Below are 23,411 nucleotides of genomic sequence, written 5' to 3'. Positions count from 1 at the left end.
TGTACTTTTTTATACTTTCATAGCTCATTCAGGATCTAAAGGAGTATCTTTGAATTATATATGCTGCATTGTCACTTGAGTGGGATTATTTTGCTTAAAAATTTAATGAAAAAGTTAATGGACAAGCAAGTGTTAAATTATCCAAAATTAAGTAATGTCCTGTATTTCGTATTGAAAGAGTTGCTGGCCCAGACCGGACACTTTAACCAGGAGAGGCCTCAGCCAAATTAAGGGGCTCCTGCCTCCCCCGCCCCTATAGATTTACCTGTAACCCTATACCCCCATCCCTAAGAACCTGTCCCTGGCACCAAACGTGTGCCAATGAAATACCTGTGCATCTCTAATGGCCTTAGGGCACTGCCCTAAGCTTAGGCTATTTATATTCCCCCACGCCACGTGTCCGCGAGAGAGATCGCCAGATTCCAGCGGCCAGTGCGCCAGTCTTCTCTCCCCATGTTCCTGAAATAAAGGCCTCTTTTGTCTTATACTCCTCAACTTTTGGAAGCATCTTTTATCCTCTGAAGATAATCCTATCACGTATATGGAATACATATGTTTGACACTTGTCTTAATTACTTTTCTCATTGCTGAGACAAAACACCCAACACCCAAAGTTAAAGGAGAAAAGGTTTGTTTGGCTTGCACTTTGTAGAGTAGCTGGCTCCAAGGCAGGGACATCACAGGGCAGAAACAGTTCATGGCCCAGCAGGGAAGAAGGCAGCAGGAAAGTAACAAAATATGACAGCAGCAGCCCTTTCTGTCCCTTACATTTTTATCCGGGCTACCCACCCATGACATTCACACCCTTAATCCTAGCATTGCATCATGAATCAAGCCCAGCACCACATCCTTGATCTCGGGAAAATATCATCTGGAGGCACCAGCAGACCCAGTTAGATGGCAGTGTCATTGCTGTAGTGCGCTGCAGTGTGCCACTTAGCATGTGAAGCTAGCTATCACTATAACAGTAGGAATTACTGTAACTCGACGGGGGTACATTCGTGGGGGAGGGTTGGTGGGTTGTGTCAGTTGACCCACCAAATTAGTTCTCTTAAGTTGTACTATATAATCTGCTTAGTGTAAATCTATTATCCATAATTTTTATCATTTGATTTTTAAGTTTACAAATTGAGATTTTTATCTGTTTTTCTTGCCTTTTTTTTTTTTCTGGAAGTGGGATCGAATTCAAGACCTCACATTTGCCAGGGAAGCAGATAAGCCACTCAGCTAAGTCCCTTGTCTCTTTTATATTGAGAGAAAAGCACTAAATTAGAAATGCTTTTGCTTTGATAGCAAAGTTATACTATACATTGGAGAATGGGGACAAAATTTAAAATTAAAAATTTACAGAGGGCTGTAGTTCAGTGGTAGAACACATGCTTTGTGTGTGCAAGACCCTGGATTCAACCCCAGATTACCCTAAAATAAATACATACATGGGAGAGAGTTGTTGACATTTTCATGCTGTGCCCTAAAGGAAGGATCAGTCCAAGTATACAAAAAAGCCAAGGCCTGTGCCTCCTGATGAAAAGATACAAAATAGATGACTTCCCAAAGTACATTTCTCATTGTGTTGTTGATACTTAATTCATTTTTAAAAATGTGTTTGTTGAAAAGATTTAGGTACTATATTTCCAAAACAATGTTTCTTAGCTCTGTATGTGATAGCATCTTATTTTTGTCCAGATACCCATTGTAAAATTTATGAAACCTGTTGTTTGTATAACTCATGTGGAGAAAAAGTCTCAAGATTATACTGCCTTCTTTTCTAGGTAGCAATTACAGTGAAAAATGTGATGTCTTCAGCTGGGGTATTATCCTTTGGGAAGTGATAACGCGTCGGAAACCTTTTGATGAGATTGGCGGCCCAGCTTTCCGAATCATGTGGGCTGTTCATAATGGTTTGTGAAAGGAAACTTTTCTTTTATATATTGTGTACATTTCCTCTTTGAAAGACTGTTCCTATGACCACACCTAAAGGCCACTTATCCCTGACATTAAAGTGTACAGTTCTTTGTTACCCGACTACTTTCCCATTACCGTCTTCTGCTCCCAGATCCAGCAGCACAGTGCGAGAGTTCTGGCTCCCTATGGGGCTGAGGGGATTTACTGGCTGCACCAGGGCAGAGACCATTAGTGCACAGCTAGAGTAGTTCTCACCCTTGGGTTATATTTTCTCGCCATTTTTATGGAGTGAGTACTGTTGCTTTGTCATACAAATTAAGAAACTTAAGTTCTAGAGAGGTTAAATACCTTGGCTAATGTCACAAGATTCCTCAATGGTAAAGCTGAGACTCAGTGAATCCCAGTCTTTCTAACTCAAGTCTCATATTTTTAAGTGATACTAACTTGAGAATTCAGCGATCTTACATCCCTCAGATCCTTTTATATTTCTAGTAAAATTTCTAATCACATATGCTTATATGTTAGAGGGCATCTTCATTAATGAAGTTATCTTTGCATGAGAAAATAATCTTTTTGTAAAGGAAAATTACTTTCTTAGTATTTCAGTCCTATTGCTTGACTATACTTATTCTGATTAATATATTTTTATACATTTTATACACTATTTCCTAAGTGATTAAAAATAAATTTTATCTGTCTAGGTCATTTATAGATTGGTCAAACAGTACCACCATGAGAGTGATCCTAGCTATTTTATCAGTTTCCCAGCTAACCTCAGTGTTACTGCCTTAAACTTCATTGTGAAGAACACTACAGCGTTAACTAAGATAGTTTATTTTTACTGTCTCTCAGTTGAATGTCAGTGAAAGAAGGCATCAAAGAACTAACTTGTTAATTGGTTAAATTACAGAGATCTCATATTCGAGGGCTTCTTTATATAGAGACCTTAATAGTTACAAAAATTCAACAGTTTTAACTTTTAAAAGTAATTGATTCACAACAATCGTAACTACACAAAAGGTTCTTTTGGAAGTCAGTTTAATGTCATAGTTAACAATGTTCTGAATACAGAAGATGATTTTTTAATACATTTGAAATTTTTGCAATGAATTTGAAAATACAGGTCAAGTTTCCTCAAACCATCATTTTACTTAATGAAACACTTTAAGCCTCTGCTATGTTAAAATACTGTTTATGTCATATCAAATATTGTTAATTCTAAGTTTTACTGTTACCATAATGTGTTGTTTTTGAAGGTATGGTTTCTCTTTTGTGAAAATATACATAGGTAAAATAAATGTTAATCTAAAAGACAAAAAAGTGCAGTGGACCATCAAGTTACAACTTGTCTGTCCTATGAACAGCTTTGGTTATTGCCAGAATTTTAATTTTAACTTTAATTTTAACTTACAACCTAAGTCTTGAGTTGTGACCCAGATGCTTCCTACTTAGGCTTCTAGATGGTCTCAGATACAAATCCAGGCCTTACAGAGTTCTGGAAGGAACATTACAATGTCCTCTCCTGTATGGGTTGAGAAATCCTGGGCCATTGTCTAAGGACTCTGAGATCTACCTGCCTCCAGGAGAGAGACCTTGAAGGCCATTCAGAGGAGCCTGAGCCTTCAACCTGAGTTACAGGCAGCCCTTGGGAATGAATGGAGTTCATATGTTAAGGGTCTACTGTATTTTAATCCAAAAATATACATCTTGGATTACAATGTCTGTAAAATAAATACTGCTTGAGAAATGTATAAAAAGCCTGCACTGTTCTTTGGGTAAATACATTCTTTCCCTTTCCTCTACTTTTTAATTTAGGTACTCGACCTCCATTGATCAAAAATTTACCTAAGCCCATTGAGAGCCTGATGACTCGTTGTTGGTCGAAAGATCCTTCTCAGCGCCCTTCAATGGAAGAAATTGTGAAAATAATGACTCATTTGATGCGGGTATAAACCTTCTTTAGAGGGGCTTTAGGTTTAAGGGAATTTAAATATATACTGAGTTTTATACTTTGTATTTTCCAAGTAAGAGTAGGTATTTATTACTCACATAACCAGAAGAGTAAACATTGTTTTTGGGGAAAAATGTAGTTCTTTATAATGAAAAGATGGCTAGGGTCGTTTTCTAGACTTGAGTTTTCATACTGCTTACATCACTATTTGTTTTTGGAGGTACTGTCTAATCTGTAATGTGAGAAAAGCGGGATTAGATTAGACCTAAAGCCTTCACAGGACTTAGGTATATAAGACTTTAATAGCATGCTTACCTAAGTTTTAAATTTTCTGGTAGGGATTTTCATCAGGAATCCAGTTATTTATGCGGGCATTAGAGAGGTTACATTCTCACACCTACAAATCTCGGGGGGGGGTGGATAATGGAACTTTTAATTTAGAAGAACCCTTTTCAGATGACAAATTTTCCTAGTCTGTAAATCAAATATTTTAGAATTATTTTACATATTTTAAGCTTTCAGTTTTTTGGAATGCTAATAAAAATCATAAAGTGGTAGTTTAGCTTTAATAAGTTGAATTAAGGGCTGGGGATTTAGCTCAGCGGCATAAGTGTCTGCCTTGCAAATGTGTGGTCATGAGTTCAATCCCCAGTACCAATAAAAAAGAAAAAGACAAAAAAAAAAAAAAAAAAAAGAAAATAAGTTGAATTACTTATGAAAGTAATGAATTATTTGTTCAGCAGGAGAATCTTATAATCTTCTCAACTATAGACTCAGGTGATTTCTTAAATGGCAGAAGATTTAGTTTGTCTATTCTGTGAAAATAACTAAGGCAATAACTTGAACTAGCTGTAGATAGAACCGTAGACTCTAACGGTATGTGAGTGAAGGCAAACCTGAAGTATCTTGAGATAATTAAAACTTTAGGCTATCTAAATTATTTATTCTTTTATTCATATGTGCTATGTATTTGAGAGGATTTTTCTTTTTCCTTCTAATTTTTTATCCAGCAAATATTTTTAATATTAATGTACTTAATTCATAGAGAGGCATTCTATAATTAAAATGTTAGTCCTCACAGTTCTACGTGGTTTACCAGTCTCAGTTGTCAGACTAACAGTCATCGCAACAGTTTGGAAATTGATGTCACTGGTATGAGAACATGAATGTGTTTCATATAGTTGTGAGAAATGATGCTGCTCTATTCCATATGTTCCTCTAGAGAATATTTGCTGTTTTCCTCAACACTATCTAGGCTCCCTATAAAGTAGATGCTTACACAGGTGCATGGCATTGTCTGCAGTTGGTTTCAGAAGGGAGTTTGTCCTGTCAACTCTATAGAATCAAAACTCAGGGCTCTTCAAATCTAGTATATGCCTTACAGAAAATAAAGCTGCATCTTTGCTGCAGTCAGATTTCTAAGAAAATAATTTAACCAAACATTTCAAATTAATTTTAAAAGGATGTAATTTAAAATTGTTTAAATTGTGACTTTCTTTTTGTGTCTAGTACTTTCCAGGAGCAGATGAGCCATTACAGTATCCTTGTCAGTATTCAGATGAGGGGCAGAGCAACTCTGCCACCAGTACAGGTAATGGATAGAATGGAAAAATAGCATCCTGACTTTATTTTATCCGTTCCTGCGACATTATAATCCAGAAGCAAGGGCTGCTCTCCCCATTGGCATTTAATTCCTTCATTCTGTGTGTTTGACAGAACTTTGATTTCCAGGTGCATCATTTTTTGTGAAGGTACCTGGATTAAAGAGTTACTTAATGCCTGCTTCTAAGTGTTGGAATTTTTTACATAGTTATATATAAAAAGATTGGATATCATATTGCTGTGAATACCATTCTTAATTTGAAAGTTTTTCTATGAATATTGCTAAATACTGTTAGAAATTACTGTAAATGTATATAGCATGCCTTTGATTTTCTTCTGTACAGATATTTCATAACCTATGTTTTAGTTAAACAGTCCTTAATTTTTAAAGAAATAGTGAAAACGTTAGTTTGTAGTCATAAGAAATAGTAGAACCAGCACTCTGACTTAGGAAATTTTTAGTTGTCAAAATATGTGGCATTTCTTTCATTAATTTAATTACATCTACAAGTTATGTGTGTACACAGATTTATCCTGCACTTAAAATTTCATTTTTACTAACAAATATATTTACTGATCTATTTCTTTTGCCATTAACAAGATAAACTATTTTTGAGGTGCTTAACTATTTGGCTAGCTATTCTCCAGTTCCCATTTTATTGAAAACAATTTTAGTTCCTCTGAATTCTAAAGTGCGTTTCTCTAGATTGTACGTTGTGTCTCCCTTTGCTACCAATCCCTCTCCTGCTTTCCACGATTTCCCTTGATCCTTCCACCTTTTTGCCGACATTTAATCCCCTGACATCCTTTTTTCCTTCATCTTTTCACTCACTGCAGCCATCTGTTGTGATTTGTGAGGAATGATGCTTAGCTGTCTTGCCCGTTCTCAAATTTGCTTGATTAAATCACAGTCCTGATTACACTTGCTTATTCCTTGCTTGGACCAGTGCAACTGAGTGTGACTAAAACAGCACTCATGTACTGCCTTCAGACAGGTATTTCATGCTGTTGGACAGTTACATTGTAGCCATCTCCTCTTTCCTCCTCTTTCCTGAACTATAATTTTATAGTTCAGGCCCTGTTACAAAACCGCAAACACTTTTTGACTCCCCATTTCCAGCTGACCTTTTTTGTTATTTCTGGGAAAATGGGAGTAATCACAAGACGGCATCTACAGATTCCCCAGTGTGGCCACATACACAGCTACTTGTTTGATTGCTAAGGGGAACTCAGATTTCCCATTTTCCAAACTGACCTCCAGATACTCCCCCTGATGTTCACTCATCCTCTCATCGTCTCCCAGTTATTTGTCCTTAGTTATGCTACCTCAAATTATTCTGACTGTAAATGATGATTAAAGCATTATGATAACTTTTTGTACCATCCTTAGCTTTAAATTGGGTTTGTTTGACGTATCCATTATTAGTATATATTAGTATATATTTTTATTTTTAATCATTTTATATTTTTATTTCTATTTGTATCTTGCTAGATTAGAAAAGAATTTAAGTTTACATTATTGAATGAAACATTTGTATTATCCACAACCTCTAGCCAAAAAAGTTTCTGCTTTCCTAGGCTCATTCATGGACATCGCCTCTACAAATACCAGTAATAAAAGTGACACTAACACGGAGCAAGTTTCTGCTACGAATGATACTATTAAACGCTTAGAATCAAAATTGTTGAAAAATCAGCCAAAGCAACAGGTTTGTTATGTTTTTTAAAAGTAAAATTATATGGTAGCCTTACCAATACTCATAAATTTAGCTAAAAATGTTGCTGAGTTGAAATTATTTGCCATTATATACTATTTAAGTCCTGAGTCATCTTCCTGAAGTAGACAAGTAAGTGTAATAACAAAGATTTAGAAAGAGTTCTCCCACCGTTTATTACCAAACAAGTTGTTTTTCCTTTTTGATTTTGCTCCTCTTGCTTGAGGCATTTAAATTAACTAGTAATTGGAGCATTTAACCAACTCCAGCAACCACCTTTTCGTAAAGGTATTCCCTGACTTGTCCCCTCCAGCTGTAGCTCCCACTCTCTGCAAACATCGCTCGCCTTTAAGAGCAGCACGGGATCCACGAGGATTCTACTTGGTATCTGTCTTCTAGGCTGCCCAGGATTGCCACATCTGAAGAACCTTAGTAATTGAGATTGACCTATAATTTTAACAGAGTGAATCTGGCCGGTTAAGCTTGGGAGCGTCCCGTGGCAGCAGCGTGGAGAGCTTACCTCCAGCTTCTGAGGGCAAGAGGATGAGTGCTGATATGTCTGAGATAGAAGCCCGGATCACGGCGACCACAGGTAAGAGGAGCTGCACTCTGGAGAGGGGTAGAAGTGTGCATTCCTTTTGGCACTTTAGTGTCGTACTTTCTAGTGGGGATGTCAGGTTTACTTATGTCTTTTTTTTTTTTTTTTCTTTTTTCCTTTAAGCAGAAAGTAGAAGAGTATACTTTCTAAGTTTCTGACAGTTTATGCATTTACCTTGAGTTCTAAATAAGAAAAATACGAGTTGAACAATTATTTGGATAATAAAATATATCTTCCGAGTTACAGATCTTATTACATGTAATTCTTTGTGCTCCACATGTCAGCTTAAAGTTTAAGTGAGAAGTTGAGATTGACCAAAACCAAAATGTTTGCAGATTTGGACTGATTTTACTGGATATTTGTGCTAAGCTCAAGTAATAGCAAAATACTTTGTTTTGAAGTTAGCAAGAAATGGTAATTTATATCCAGCTGTGACTCAGCTTTAGTGTCTAGTTCTCCTTCCCTCCTGTGGCAAAAGTAGCTAAGCTGATTGTGGTTCATTCATTTAATTGTAAAATCAAAGGTAATAATAGTTTTATTGAATCTTTAAAGAGTAACTTTTATAAATTATGTTTTGTTAGTTTTTAAAATTATGGATCATGAAAGCACTGGTCAGCATAAAAATAACTACATGTTTTGTTAACTAAGAGAACTGATACCCTTTCTTCTAATCAGATTTCATTTTAGTAATTTGGCATGATTTGTATTTGGTTTAGTTTAGTTTTTCCTGAATCTATTCATCGTGGGAGGGAGGTGAAAATGTAAACAAACCAAAAAGTTACATATTTATCCTAATGAGAGATAAACATTGAACATTTTTGTGTATTTATCGTTAATCTTTTATGTATGTATGTGTAAGTGTACATCCATATGTATTTACATATCTATTTTTTAATTTGGTTAACCACTTTTTTTTAAGTCTTTCAGTTTGTTATTCTCTAAATAATATTCACAGTTTCAGAAAGAGGTGGTCCAGATAGGTCATCATAATAGTCCTCAACTAATAATGATCTTTAATTTTATCATCAGCAAGCACTAGAATCCATTAGACACAATATCCAAAATAACAGTATATGGGACATACAAGCTTTATTTTACACATAAAGCTTTATTTTGTACGTAAGCCTGGAGGTAGGCTCCATAATCACTGGGCAGCTTCCTCCTGCCGCCCTGTATCACAGTTCCTTTTGTGTAGCTTTCATCCTCAAGGTTATCTCCTAGCCCCAAATCACAGTGTTACTCCTTCCTCATTCCAGGCAGTAGGAAAGAAGAAATAGGGGCAGGTGAGAGGATAGCAACATCCACTAGATGTCATTGGCCAGAATGACAGAGCGCTACATGTAGAGTTCCATAGCTGTGTTCTGGAATCGTACTGTTCATAATAAGGAAGTGTTCTCTTGCCAAGGAAGAAGGAAAAAACAAACTAGTAGTCTCTGAAAGGCAAATCTTCAGAAATGAAGAAGTTGAGTAGACGCCACCAGTCATTGACAAGCACTGTGTTCTCTCCATGGGTCACAAGGATTTTCGGAGAGTAGAACTGATGAACCTTTCCTGCAGAGACATCTCTGTGCTCTGGGGAATCTTTTTCACGTCAGGGATGCCATTAAGGATAGACTCACCAAATGACTACCCTGAAACAAAAAGTAATATGACAGATTTGTGACTTTGCTAGTGTTATTTTTCAAGTCGTACTGATTTATAATTATTCTTAAGTGCTATTGCAGTAGATTAAAGAGAAGAATCACAAGCATTAAATTTTACCCTCTTTCCCTAAATTTAGGACATACACTATTGTATCGCTTTTGAATTTTATATAATTTTTTAGTGAATTGTCTTCTTTGTAAGGTTCATATTTTCAATAATTATCATTTAACCACTGAATTTTACTTTATAGCACACTTCAAGAAGCACCTAACAAAAATATATTCCTGTGTTTGTGTGATTAAATATGGCAGCTTGTTTCTTATTAACTCCTCTCTCCTCCCCTCCTTCTCGTCTCCCTTCTGGTCTTCATCATAGCCATTAGTTTCACTCAGGTAGATTATTTTTCAGCTTCCTCATTCCTTGCAGCACTGTTTGCCTCTGTTTTTTTCCCTGCTAATTAAAACCATTATGTGAAACTTGTTGTGTTGTTAGTTGTTTGCTCTTTAATCATGCCTTCTGTTAAGCTTGAACGAAAAGTTAGATAGTTCTGCATGACATTCTGCATGACATGGTATTAACATAACTGAGAATTACTCTGTTTTTGTAGTTAGTCATTTTCTGTTATTATTTGTGGTTGTTTGCATGTATACTGTATATATGTATTTTTGCAGCCTATTCCAAGCCTAAACGGGGCCACCGTAAAACCGCTTCATTTGGCAACATTCTGGATGTCCCTGAGATCGTCATACCAGGTATCATAGATCACCTGAGTTGGTCTAATAGCTGTGGAACTGGAATAATGATCCCTGGTACTTTTAAAATGCTTCTTGCTCCAATTTTTGAACAACATGAAAATGCATATCTTGCATGCACTAATTAGGAAAACTAATGGAAAACTCTGTGTTCTGAAGTGTACTTGAAAAGATGACCTCCAATCCCTAATAGTGTGGATAAAAATTGGCTTCTGCCACCTTTTCTTACCTTCATAGTGGACACATGAACTAAACCCACACCTTTTCTGAGACCCAGCACAGAAAGACTGTTGTAAACTGTCTTCCCATCCCCAATCTCCGTGCTCCCGCAGTCCATCGCTTTTGGAGCCCCCTGTGCGCTTCTGTCCCTAGTACTCTTTCTGTTAGTAGCAGGTGACACAAACTTGAGAAGGGAGCGTTGCTGAATACCACTTTTCTTAACGCAGAAAAGAGAAACAAGTAAAACTAGATGAGATTTGCTGTGTATAGGGTATTATTGCCAAAAAGAAAAAAAATTATTTAAAACAAATGATTAATTCTAGTTTTTGTATATTATAAAAAATATTTCACAAATTAGCATCTAGTGTCTAATATTGGTAAGCTTTTTTTGTTGATTTTTTTCCGAGTGGTCATTTCATAGATGAATATAAATCATCATTTTTAATAGAAACTCAGATGATGTACTGATTTTCAATACTGATTAATATATGTTGCTTTTATCAAAGTGTTCATATTTCTGCTTTAGATTTTCCTCCCCCTGTACACTGAAACATTTAATTAGGAAATACACTATTTTCCAGACATGTTCATGTGTATAATTTGAATGAAGTCTTTAGCACTGTATGTGTTGGATGTGTTGGGGCTTTTACTGTAGTATTTCTGTTATAATTTAATGCCTTTACCAAACTGCGTAACAGTCCATGTCTATATTAGTTACTGTTGCTGGTGTCAGTAGTAGCTAACTCCATTGTTCCCCTTTCCTTTCTCTCTCTCTCTCTCTCTCTCTCTCTCTCTCCTTCCTTTCATTCCCTTAACTTGTTCCTTTTTGTTCTGGGTTTTGAACTCAGAGTCTTACACATATGAGGCCAATATCACTGACTTGTAACTCCAGCCCTAAAGAATACCACTTTTTTGCTGTGCTGTGTTTCAAACTCAGGGCCTCATGTGTACCAGGCAAGCACTCTACCAGTGAGCTATTCCCTTAACCCAGTTTTTCATATAGTAAATACAGTATTTAATAAATATGTATTAAATAAGTAAGCAAACCCCTATTGGGCGAGCATCTCCTGTAACTACGAACTAGGAAACAAAAATATAAATTGTGCAATTTTAGAGACTGTTTTGTCTAGGAAATAAACTATTAATTTCTCACTTGTTTTTTAAGTGGTTTCTTACTTTATAGCATTGTCAGTATTACTGTTCAAAGAATAGTACTAATTCATTTGTTATGCAGTAATTTTTATTTATGAGTTAGGGCCATGTTAGTTAAAGTATTTAGTCATTTTATTTCTGTACTGGAAGTCACTGCATATAAGAGAGTTTATACTATAACTAAAGAATTGGTAGTTTTTAAACTTTTTTACAGAATTGTGGTTACCTTTTGAGAGAATTAGAAAAATTTAGATAACAGTATAATCATAATCCAGGTGTTACAGGTAAGCCTTAAGAACAAATATTTATGTAGTCAGTATGACACAAGATGGTGAGGAAAGGAGCAGAGGAGAAGAAAACTAGTTAGAACTGTCAGGAGGCGCAGGCATACAGTGCTAGAGGCTGACGTCCCGTACTGCTAAATATTCCCCCACAGCAGAGATTAACCAGTCCAACAAATTTAACAGTGCTGAACCTGAGAAACCCTGCTTAGATGCACTCTGTGAATTACAAAGTAGTGTTGAGTACATATCTTCATTGATCTTGATTATCAGATGAAATTGTAGCCATTTTACAGATAAATTTAGATACCATGAGGCTAAGTGGTTTTTCCAGTGTCACACTACTGGGACCCTAGCCCAGATCTAATTCCAAATCTCATCAATTTTCTTCTGTTTGATGAGTCACGAAAGACAGTATTCACATTAAGGAGTGCTCCTCACAAAGGGAGACCATGACATTGGGTCCTTAATGGAATCAGAAGACCTTAATTCTGCCATCGCTGGCCAGAATGGCAGTCAGTGTTGTTTGAATGGAAGCATTGAGTAATGCGTTTTATTAAATATTTTTGTTTCGTTCCTCTCCTCACCCCCAGATATCCAAACATTAACATAATCAATTTGCAGATTTTGTGCCTCAGCCTTCCAGAGTGCTATAATGACAGCATCAATACTTCCAGAAATTTTTTGCTCTACATGATTTCCCACAAGTTTTGCTGTATTAAGTGATACTACCTGTTTTTCCCTAAATAGTACAGCAGCAATATGAAGAGACCATGGAATAGAAAGGATTGCGTTTTCCTGGAAAGATTTAGCAGGTTCCTAACCATGCATGATAGTGTGATTAGCACTTATAAATCTTCAATTAGCATTGCTGGGGACCGCAAGGAGCTATATTAAGATACACTGTATCTCTTTCATGTGTAGATACATTCTTTCACCTGGCTTCCAAGAAAATTTTGTATTTGTGGCTAATTAAGGAAGTTAATTTAACCTTGCAGATAAATATTTAGGAAATCTCTCCTCCAGATTGTAGTGTACCACGATCACTTTTTGTAACTTAAAAACTAAAACTCTAACCTAAAAGAGATGGTCTGTTAGAAGCCAGAGCTTATCAGTAAGTAGTCATTGCTTTCATTTAATAGGAGAATTTTAAAAAACCTCTCTGAAGGGTATGAGACCAAATATGTTGAAATTGGTAAAAAACAACAAAAAAAATAGAATTTATGGTAGGCTAAATGAGAACAATTAATAATTACATATTCAGCTTACCATGCAGCAGTAGTTTTTACGGAGAACAGTGGCCCATTAGTTTTAGTATTTGGGATTGTGAATGTCAGATTTTTCAGCGTTTTAGTTAAGAGACATCTCCAGGCAAACAAGTGTTAGTTTTTAAACAAGGAAAATTTTCAGCAATATTGAAAAGTGAGTGTAGTTTAAGGAAGGCTATGAACTTCTTTAAACCAATAAAAAATCCACAGCAGTAGACTGGGACCTAAGCCAAATCTCTGAAACAGTTCTGTGATGACTTTCAAATACTTATTCAGGAATTCAGTTATACTTAAAAGAGCAACTTCTTTGAAAAGATAAATTCTGTCTTTATAGCATTACTGGAAAAAAAAAAAAAAAAAAAAAAAAGCTCTGGATTGACCTGTAAACTGCTGTTCTTGACTTCCTTTCTGTGGGAGGGGGTGTGAAGAGTTAGGTAGCACAGGCAGCCAGGGTGATGTATTCTCCTCTTCCAAGAGTTGTTTTTTAAAATGTCACTTCTTTTCCTGTATCATAAGTCATGAAAATTCCAGAATTCATTGAAGCCCGCATGGTCGTGTGTGGAGTTCAGGCCCCTTAGTCATTCCCTCCTTTCTTCTGTTCACTTCGTTTGTACAACCTTGTGTAGTACAGGTAAGGCATATAGCAAAGAACCATGCAATAATGTAAGTTCCAAGAATTTTCAGAATCCGTATTTTCTGAGAAACTATCCAATAGTTTTCATTCACAATAATGAGATTGATTTTTTTACATTCATATTTCTAAATACGACTTTTAAACTAAATATTGGAGCAACAAGTATTGGTTGATTGCACTCCTGTTTTGCTTTGTCTGTTTGCCCAATGATTTGTGCCACAGTTATGCTAATTAAAATGCATTGCCTGATACTGCTTGCTTTGACTCACGCAGTTGCTTGAACATTTCTCATTTTATGGCATTTGTTAACTGTCAGCTTTTCTTTATCCTACTTCTTTAAAAGTATTTATGCCCATTTCTTCCTTCCCCCAACCTAAACTCGGATTCATTTCTGTTGTTATTGCCCTGATGATGTAATGGTTTATAGACACATGTGCTGGTTGGTTCCTCAGATTCACAAATGTTGCTGATCCAGAAAGAGAATTCCAGACAATTTTAAAAGCCTGGCTCATGAATGCTAATTTTAGAAGGAGTGTGTTGAATGAAATGTGCCTAAAATTGCTTATTAGTCACAGTGATGGAGATCCTTTTTGTCCTTGGAAACAAGGATAGTTAAAAATATTCATAAAAGGATTTTAGTGTTTCTGATTCAAGAAATTGACTGTTTGTGGTTTTCATTTGTAATGGAAAGTTGGGGCTTCTGGTAAATTGAAATTTAAAATAAATTTGAATTCAAACTACAAAGAATTCTAAACATTCTAAGCTGGAAAAAAGTGATGATTTATACCTTGAAGTGTGTCTGTTACAGCTTTTATATTCACTGCACATATTAAACATGTAGGTTTCGTTTATTTTATGTGCAGAAACAAAGATGAGGTCACATGGATTAAGCTGGTGGTTACAGGGATTGGCGTAAGATTTTTTATTCTCAAAATCAAAAACATTAAACATTTAAATATGCATTATCTGTTAACTGGTCCACAACTCTTAGAGTGTATGTTCTCAGTACTACACTGCCTGCAAGTTGCAAATTTATATAATACAACTTTCAGAATTAAAAGAATTTGGAATATAGTGTCAGCTGCTGCTCATTGTATTTTGGTATTTCCTTTTAGACAGCTGTTCTCTCATCTCAGAAGGCACTGTATAAACAGCCTTTTCCCAAATATAAGTCCCAAGTGAAACTATTGCTTAATTCATTCTATTTTGTGAAGACTGAAGCTTGCAGAATTCTTTTTTATTGAATAGAAATTCAGTAAAGCAAAGTATACATAATAGCCTGTTTCTGCAAGTTGTATATTTGAGAACAAGAAACAAAATTGAGTTGTTATTCACAAGTAACAAATTACTAGATTCTAACAGTGACTAATGTGATTAATTCTGATTTGGTGTAACAAGTTGATGCCTAAGCATCCTTTGAGGTCTTGAAACAAGGTACTGCTGCCTGTTAGTTGTGTCTTACAATCTGCTCCTTGCTGTCTTGCTGTTAAAAACTGTAACGTAAGGTCCTTGAAATAGATGCCATCATCAGCTCCAGGCCCCAAGAATCCATCTATTTAAACACATGACAGAAGATGGTAGAAGAGAGTTCGGCAGCTTTTCCCGTGGTAGGAGTGGTTACTGTGTAAAGACACACAGTGCCGCTTTGTGGCCAGTGGCTTTTGAGTGAGAGCGCTGCAGCTGTTTCTCTTGTCCTGCCTATGGTTTGGGGAGTTTGGATGGTTTCTTTTTTTTTTTAAACAATAAATTCACTTTTTCTCTTACAAATATTACATGTAGATCCGAGGAGCAACTAATTTCAGCTTCTTCCTGTAGTAGTTACCTGCTTACATCCTTTATTACCTGTTTGAGTAGATTTCAGTGTCTGGCTTTTTTTATTTTTTAAAAGGCAATGGGCAACCAAGACGTAGATCCATCCAAGACTTGACTGTTACTGGAACAGAACCTGGTCAGGTAAGAGCTAACATTCATCTCACCTGTGTTTGAGAAGATTGATAGACATAAATCAAGAATTAATCATAATATGCTTTGCAAAATTGATTTTATGAGCTGACCTGAATTGTTACAGAGAAATTCATTGACGCAGAACCTAAATACTTAAGAGGGAAAAAAGCATAGTTGCTGTTATTAATTTAACTTTGAAGGATAAACTTCAATGTAAACTGCCTGAGAAGTAAATTGTTCAGTAGTGCTCTGATTGTGTTATATGATTTTCATATGTGTTTTAATAAAGAATAGTTCAATATTGTGGTTTAATGATGTTGTATAATTTAATGATGTTGTGATGATTGTTATCTAAAGTAAATTGGGTCATTCCTCTGGGGTCACAGAGCAATTGGCATACCCAGGGCACTAACATCTTTTGATTTGGCATATTTGTGCCTGATTTATACTTTTGTAAGCTCCAGAAAGGCTTCTATCCCAGTTCTTAAGGTTTGTATTAATTGTGTTTTTAGGTACTCTTCTAAACTCTGGCTGTCTCTTTATCAGTATTTCTTTGTAGATAGCTCAGACAGTACTATAGTTTAAGAGATTACTGACTAGTACAGAGTTTTAACCAAGTAGGTAGCTCCATAATTTTTTTGTTGTTAATCAGACTAATATATTTGACATAATTTATATCCTTTTCTTTAAAAGTCAGATCAATTATGAGATGTTTTATTGTTTTCTCAATTGGGCTGAAATAAATTTTGAGTTTAACATGCCAAGAAATAACAAAATATCACATCATGATCAATAGTCATGTAAAATTTTAGCACTTTATAACAATGTAATTTAATTTGTGATAATATCCCAGAAAGTGATTTTATTTTATTTTTACAAAATGAAATAAATTTAAATTTATTTAGCTTTTGGGAATTCTTCGTAGTCATTAATAAAAATTTGATAGCCTTTTATAATCATTGGCTTTAACAAAAATCATGTAGGTATTTAAATGATAAATAGCTGATCTTTATATATGAAAGTACTTTTATTGCACAACTCATAATGCCTACACACATGTATGTAACATTCCTAAAATATAGAAACGTGCATTATTTATTACATATTTTATACTAGTGACCTAAATCTTGATTTCACTTATTCAGTAAAAGTGTTTTGTCAGAGACTTAGAACTTTTAAGCGAAATAGCTCTCCTTTCTCTCCCTCAGATACTTAAAGGCTTTAATTAGCCCACTTAGTAACAGATAGTTTGACATCTGGTGCTATTTGCTTTCATTCCTTGGAGACTTGATGAGTTCATCTTTTTTAGCTGTTTACTGTTGTCATTCATATTCCAGTTAAGAGGGCCCCTAGCCAAGTTTTCTCCCTTTGATTAGGAGTGGGAAGCTTGCCCCAAGATGCATCAGGAGTGACTGCGGGTGTGAGTGCTTTTCCTGGATTTACAGATTGCAGGTTTTTATGATTGAGACTTAAAATGTCTCCCGCAAGGTATGTGTGTTTGGAAGGTGCTGGATCAGGGCCAGTGTGCTCGTCAGTAGACTAACCCATGCAGTGGCTGCTTTAGGAGGCAGGCCTGGCTGGGGTGGGTCACTGGATACTGACCTAGGAGGGTGTTTTGTGTATTCTTGTCCCCACCTCCAGCTCTGTCTCGCTCCCTCCCTGCCTTCCTCCCCCTACTCCCTTTCTCTCTCTTTCTGTCTCTCTTACTTCCTGCCTCCCTCCCTCCTCCCTCCCTTCTGCCTCTTCTTCCTGGCAGCCCTGATGTGAGCCTCTTTCCTTCACCCTGTGCTTTCCCTGTACTGTTAATTGGGGTGTTGGGTTTCAGTGTTGCGAAAGCTAATGTGGGAGGCATTGTAGTTCAGTACTGATCTTTCTGTACCAAGCCTTGCATATTTCTCACAGCTTGGAATTGTGATTATTGACTCATTAATTTGCAATATCTTCAGTTAGTAAAACATGGGCTGTAGTAGTGAGATAGTCATTTGCATGAACTGTTATGGAATATTCCAGAAGATTTGGAGTAAGGGAGTGTTTAATACAGCAATAAAAAGCTTGTCCCAAAATAGTGGATATATAACCTCTGTACAGCAATTTTTAAAAATTGGTCAGTCTCTCAAATTTTATTTCACTGTTATAACCTTAAAATGTCTAACATCTAGACTGGGATACATATGGTAAATGGTAATCCTAATATACTATGAAAATATTTTCCCCTGAAAGGTACGTGATAAATGACCATTAAATTCATTACTCAAAAATAAATTCATTGTGTGGAAGAAAAAAATTACAACATAGATTTTCTTGTTTGCTTGTTTTGCCTTGTTTTTTTGTGACACTGTGAGTAGAAACCAGTGAACACTGACCTATAGCCCCAACACTCTTAAGTTTTTATTTTGAGACAGATTGTCTTGACCTCGGGATCCTTCAGCCTCAGTCTCCTGGGTAGCTGGGGTTACAGGTGTGTGCCGTCACACACTGCTCAACATGGATTTCTGAACCTTGGAGGTGTGGGTCAGTGGTTACAAACCTGTGTCACATACGCTTTTTTGTTTTAGGATGAACAATGGTAATGTGAGAGGTTTTTCTCCTAAAGTTAAACCTTAGTATTCAGGTTTGATTGCAGTGTTGGCAGCTTTTCAGTAAATAAGGAGGTTTTGAGTTGCAGTTTGAGCACTCATCTCTAAACGGTTCACTACCTCTGCTGTAGTTCTTTCAAAAGCCAAGCAAATCAGTCATTGTGTGGATAGTAAAAGTTTTTTTGTTCCAGCTTTCATTTTTTTCTATTGAAGGAAATTGATAAAAGCATGAAGCAAAGAATCTGACCCACCCAATAAAATCACTGAGGGAAATGAGAGAACTTACTGGTAAAGCCTAACATTATCTCTTATAGAGAAATAAAAACTGACCAGAGTTAGAACTTTAGATCTTGTTGACTTGAGCTGTATGTAATCTCCATAAAATCACTTAAACCACTGCTGGCGAACGTTTGAGAGCTTTCAGTGATAGCAGACAGTCTGCTGTGGCAGGCATGCCATAGCTTTCCCATCACTGACTTAGACTTCCATATGTAAGCTAAAACATAGATGTTTTTCTAGTTTCATTTTCACTGAGAGGAATAATGAACAAGGCAAACTTCTTTATTAACTTATAAACACCAACAAAGAGTTAAAATTGATGTAGATCAGATGACCATTATCTGGGATGCTTGGGACCACAATATTATTGACCTGTCAGACAGCAGCATCCAATAGAGTTGTGCTGAAACCAGGGTAAATGAAACAAAACAAATAACTGTATAGTATAGTCAAAACACAGACCGGAAGTTACTAACACCTACAGAAAGCCAAAACGAGTGGCTGCTGCTGTACCTCAAACCAGTCTGCGCTTTATCTTCAGTCTAGTACGTCTTCTCTCCCCTGTAGAGTTGCCCCTGCTATTGAAATCAGTCCTGAGTGAACTCGTCCTTCATCAGGGCAACCCAAAAATGAGTCAACCAAAGCCTAAATTCTGTAACCACTGCATTCTAAACCCTCTTACTGAGACTCGCCATGGTGTCCCATGGGGAGCATTCTTCTTCACAGCAATGAGTATTACGCTTAGCTCTTGGCACTAGATAGATTCCTGGTGGCGTTAAGCTGGAGAGCTGTGACAGTACCTGTAATGTCCAGTCCCGGGAACTTTTCTTAATCAATGTTCTCATCATTTATAGAACTCCAGTAATAAAAGCTGCCATTTGTTACATACTTTGTTCCAAGCACTGATACACATTATCTAAATCTTAACTCTGTTACATGTGTTCTTTTTTATTTCTTTATTTGTAGTGGATAAACCAAGGATTAGAGGAACTTAACCCAAGTGTATGTCTTCCTCCACATTGTTACAACTTTGCTGTAGCCAAGCTGTTAATCCAAACCTGGTTCCATGGCACAGGAACGCTGCTCTTTTCCTTCCGTCTTGCATAAAAACAGTTTATATAGTGCATGGTAAAGTTGTGATACATGCTAAGTTTTGATTTCTGATAGTATGCATCATTACTTATTTAAATAGTTTTCACGGGATGAGTTTAGCTATACTATATCATTGAGGAAGGCTAAAGCACAATAAAATAGTGATCTTTACTATGATTTTTTTTATCATAGTAGATGACTGTGCTAACTTATTTTTCATGCATCTAGTTGTTCCTCTCTGTTTCCTGCAGTTACCTGCTCTCGGGTATGCCTGCATACACTTTTTGGAGTTATATTCAGTATAAATCTGTATTCAAGATTTCTCTTGGAAGGGCTCCAGTGATAATCACGACTCCATGATGATGTGGTTTTGGCTAGAGAACTACACATGCTGCATTTCTGTGTGAACTTTACAGTCTACTTTTGTAAGTTAAACATGTAACTTTGGCAAGTTCCTTAATGCTGCTGAGCCTCGGCAACCACATCAGCAAATAAGATGTGTAAACACCCACTTTGTAGGGTGCTCTCCACCTGTGCAAGTACCAGACACAGTAGATGCCAGTCCATGTTGTGTGCCTGTCTCCTCATAGTGTGCCTCCTAGAGCTCTTGATACTACTTTGTTATGCTTGTGATACTGTTTTTATTCTCTGGGTATAAAATAAAAATAGCACTTGGGTCAGGATCATGAAAAGCGTTTGCATTAAATGCCTTTCTATCACATACCAAAAGATATATTAGTGCACATTATTGTTATATTTGGGAAGGACATGTTTTAATTATGCCACTTTTGCCCATTTTCAATCTACATTTCTTTATGAATAAATTTTCTGTTAAAACTCAATAAGAAACTTAACAGTTGTGATTACAATTCTTGATTCATACTGCACATTTTTTTCTAGAGAATTTAAAGATCATATCAGAATAATGAAATTCTAAGTTTTCATTATAAAGAACTGTAATGGAGCCAGAATTAGACTGAGCCTGTATGTTGGATTAAAAAGAATGTTTTGAGTATTGCTGTCATGAATAAATTTAATTAAGTTTTCTGTAGGGACTATGATGGAAAAAGTATGTGAATCCACATTACTACTCTTATCCATTTTTAAAAATTTTATTATCAGAATGTTTAGCAAGAATGTAATATAAATCAACATTTAATCTCTGTGATTTGTGCTTGTATAATTTTAGAAGTAAGATTTCTAGGGGTTTTAAATAGCTTTTAAATGTCAGTTTAAATAGTATCACTGGGGATGAGTTCTTGAGTTAATGAAAATATTTTCTCAGTCTTTCAGGTGAGACATAAAAAGCCAAGCTTTATTTTTGTCTGTAAAATAACCCTAAATCCTTTTTATAAATATAGATATAAAGTCTGGTCAAAGGCCAGTTCTGCTTCATGTCTACTGACGGAATTTGCCCCTGCAGTTTAAATTTGGCTTAGTATTTTGCTGCCTTAAATTACTGTGAGGCATTTCTGTATTCCCATAGCCACTTCATGCCCAGTCCTTGTGGTAAGTCAGGTATATCTGTATTTCTTTAACTTCACAGTTTATATGGGAATCAAATAAGATCATTGTAATTATGATTTCTTAATAGTTTGAGAGCATTTATGGCCATCAGAATTTTGCCAGTGATTTTTTTTCCTTGGTTGGTTGTAAGCAGTAACATAAATTTAACCATAAATTGTAGTAGTTTGATTTTTTTTAATTGTCCGCTATTACTTGTTCTTCTAATTTTTATATCTTGTATTGTTCAGAGATTTAAATTATTATGTGTTTGTTTTAATATTTCTTTTGTCAAACAAACATGTTAGCGTATTATTCATTAAGATATATATTCCGTAACATAGAAAAAGAATTTTGGTTAATTTACCCATTTAAATTTGACTCCATATGAGTTCCTTCTAGCTTTAAAGAAAAACAAGTTTTAAAACGTGAAAAATATTAGCTTTGCTTCTTGATTTCATAATTATACTACAGATAGAGCAAGAGAGTCATGCACGTGAAGTACCAGGAGCTTCTTAAAAAGTAGACAGTACGATAAAACATGTAGCAGTGTTTGAGTACTGTAAGTGGTCATTCTTATTTGAAGACCCAGTTTTTACGTGTTCTGCATCCTATTTAATCTTATTAATTTCTTGTAACTGATACTGATTCTTCCATGCCAGAAATGTATTTGTTTTTTCTTCTAAAAATGTTAAAGTTCTAGCATAAAATTATACTGACTATGGAACACAGGCCTGACATTATTTTAAAGCAAAATCAATCTTGATTTACAGTAAGAGGTTGTGAATGTAGCTAAGGCCCTGGATTTAATCCTCAGTCCTGAAAAAAAAGGAAAAATTTTTAAAAGAAGGAAAGAAATTATTTATAATAGAATTTATAAGAAAAACAAATGTATTTTCTTAAATCAAGATTTGCTTAAAGGGACTCAATAATAATTTCATTATATCTATAATTTTTTTAACCAAGAGTAACAGTATCTCAAAAGAAAGAGTTGCATATTTCATCATTTGTTCTCTTTGATGTATGTTTATTCCTCTAATACATCAGAGTTCAATAAACCTCAGCACCAGTTTCATATGTGGATACCAACAGTTCAGCACATTACAACTTTACAAATCCTGTATACAAAACATATTCTCAGCTATTAAAAAAATAATACTTTTGATAAACCAAAAAACTCAGAGATTCAGTAGTATCTGAACTTACTTCAGGCCCAACTTTAAGTTTAGATCGAGACTGACTACAAATATAACTAGAATTGAAAGGGAAGACAATCCTTGTGGTAGAGTTGAGTCATTTATATGCTTTAAGAACTGTGAGTTTAAACTGAGAAGGAAATTATTAGGTGCTACAAATCTATTCCTAGTCCCATCTATCTTATTCTTAAAACCATCTTACTATCCACCTTCTAAGGAAAATTGTTACTGCTTTAAAGACAGTGTATTTTGTTGCTTTTTAGTTTTACAACCTGCTGGCATAGGTAGTACTGTGGTATTTTACTGTTGAGTCTTAGGTGGTTACATAACTTACCTAAAGCTGTACTACTTGTAACTAGTACAGCACAAACTCAGACTCTGATTACAATGTCTTCCTAGACCCAGCCTCTTAGTTATTACTGTTTCTTTTGCACACTTTATAAATGAGAACCCTAAGGCTCAAAGAGGAAGAGTTACTTATTCAGGTTCACACAGTGAGAAATGGCAGACTGAGCCGTAAACCCAGGTACCCAAAGTACTAGACTGAACCATGTGAAATTGCTGGGAATTGACAGTTTATGACCTACAAAAACAAATTTCATGTCGTTCTGTTTTGTGCATACTCTGTGTACTACATCATACTTCTGATTGAATTTAGAGTCAGACAAAAGGAATTGTACAAAAGGGAATCTGAATGGTTAATGTGTACTTGTTGATGGTGGGTCAGGAATACTTGAGAATTTCAGAACTCACCCAACAAGTAAACACTTTGTATTGAGTACAGTGCAAAGCATTTAGTCCTCAAACATGGGGTCAGAGCTTGTGCCTGAAGAGCCAGCGCAGTAACAGACTGACCGTGAGAAGGTGACCTGAGCTGGGCGCCACAGGGTTGGCAGGAATTAGCAAGGAGAGTGAATGATGATCGTAATACACAGGCCACTGAGATTTTGAAAAGACCAATCTGATAGGGAGTTAAAAACTCCTTTAGTGTAGAAAAACATTTTGGAATTTCTGAAGCAGTTTTATTATATACCCAAGATGAAAATTATATTTCAAGAGTTTTTGTTCAAAATTATTTTATGATTTAATCACAGAAATTA

General features: G+C 35.7%; 1 protein-coding gene across 14 annotated transcripts in view; it reads left to right on the top strand.

Annotated features, from left to right (window-relative positions):
* Window positions 1-23,411, top strand: part of Map3k7 (mitogen-activated protein kinase kinase kinase 7) — a 54,255-nt gene that overhangs the window by 17,652 nt on the left and 13,192 nt on the right. For 13 of the 14 annotated variants that reach the window (XR_010042018.1, XR_010042017.1, XR_010042012.1 and 10 more), the window contains exons 7-13: window positions 1,773-1,901; window positions 3,721-3,851; window positions 5,366-5,447; window positions 7,037-7,167; window positions 7,636-7,765; window positions 10,087-10,167; window positions 15,610-15,674. Coding sequence is in view for 2 of the 14 variants with exons in the window: in XM_063233250.1 (XP_063089320.1) it covers window positions 1,773-1,901; window positions 3,721-3,851; window positions 5,366-5,447; window positions 7,037-7,167; window positions 7,636-7,765; window positions 10,087-10,167; window positions 15,610-15,674 (749 nt within the window). In the remaining 12 variants the exon portion in view is untranslated. The remainder of the gene's footprint in view (window positions 1-1,772; window positions 1,902-3,720; window positions 3,852-5,365; window positions 5,448-7,036; window positions 7,168-7,635; window positions 7,766-10,086; window positions 10,168-15,609; window positions 15,675-23,411) is intronic. The other variant, XM_023564082.2, reaches the window with a different exon arrangement.

This window comes from Cavia porcellus, unplaced genomic scaffold (genome assembly GCF_034190915.1).
Source record: "Cavia porcellus strain 051 isolate PalLab524CR breed Dunkin Hartley unplaced genomic scaffold, mCavPor4.1 scaffold_22, whole genome shotgun sequence".
Classification (NCBI taxonomy): Eukaryota; Metazoa; Chordata; class Mammalia; order Rodentia; family Caviidae; genus Cavia; species Cavia porcellus.
Note: the sequence above shows the minus strand (reverse complement) of the source record. Positions and strands in the feature narration are given on the sequence as shown.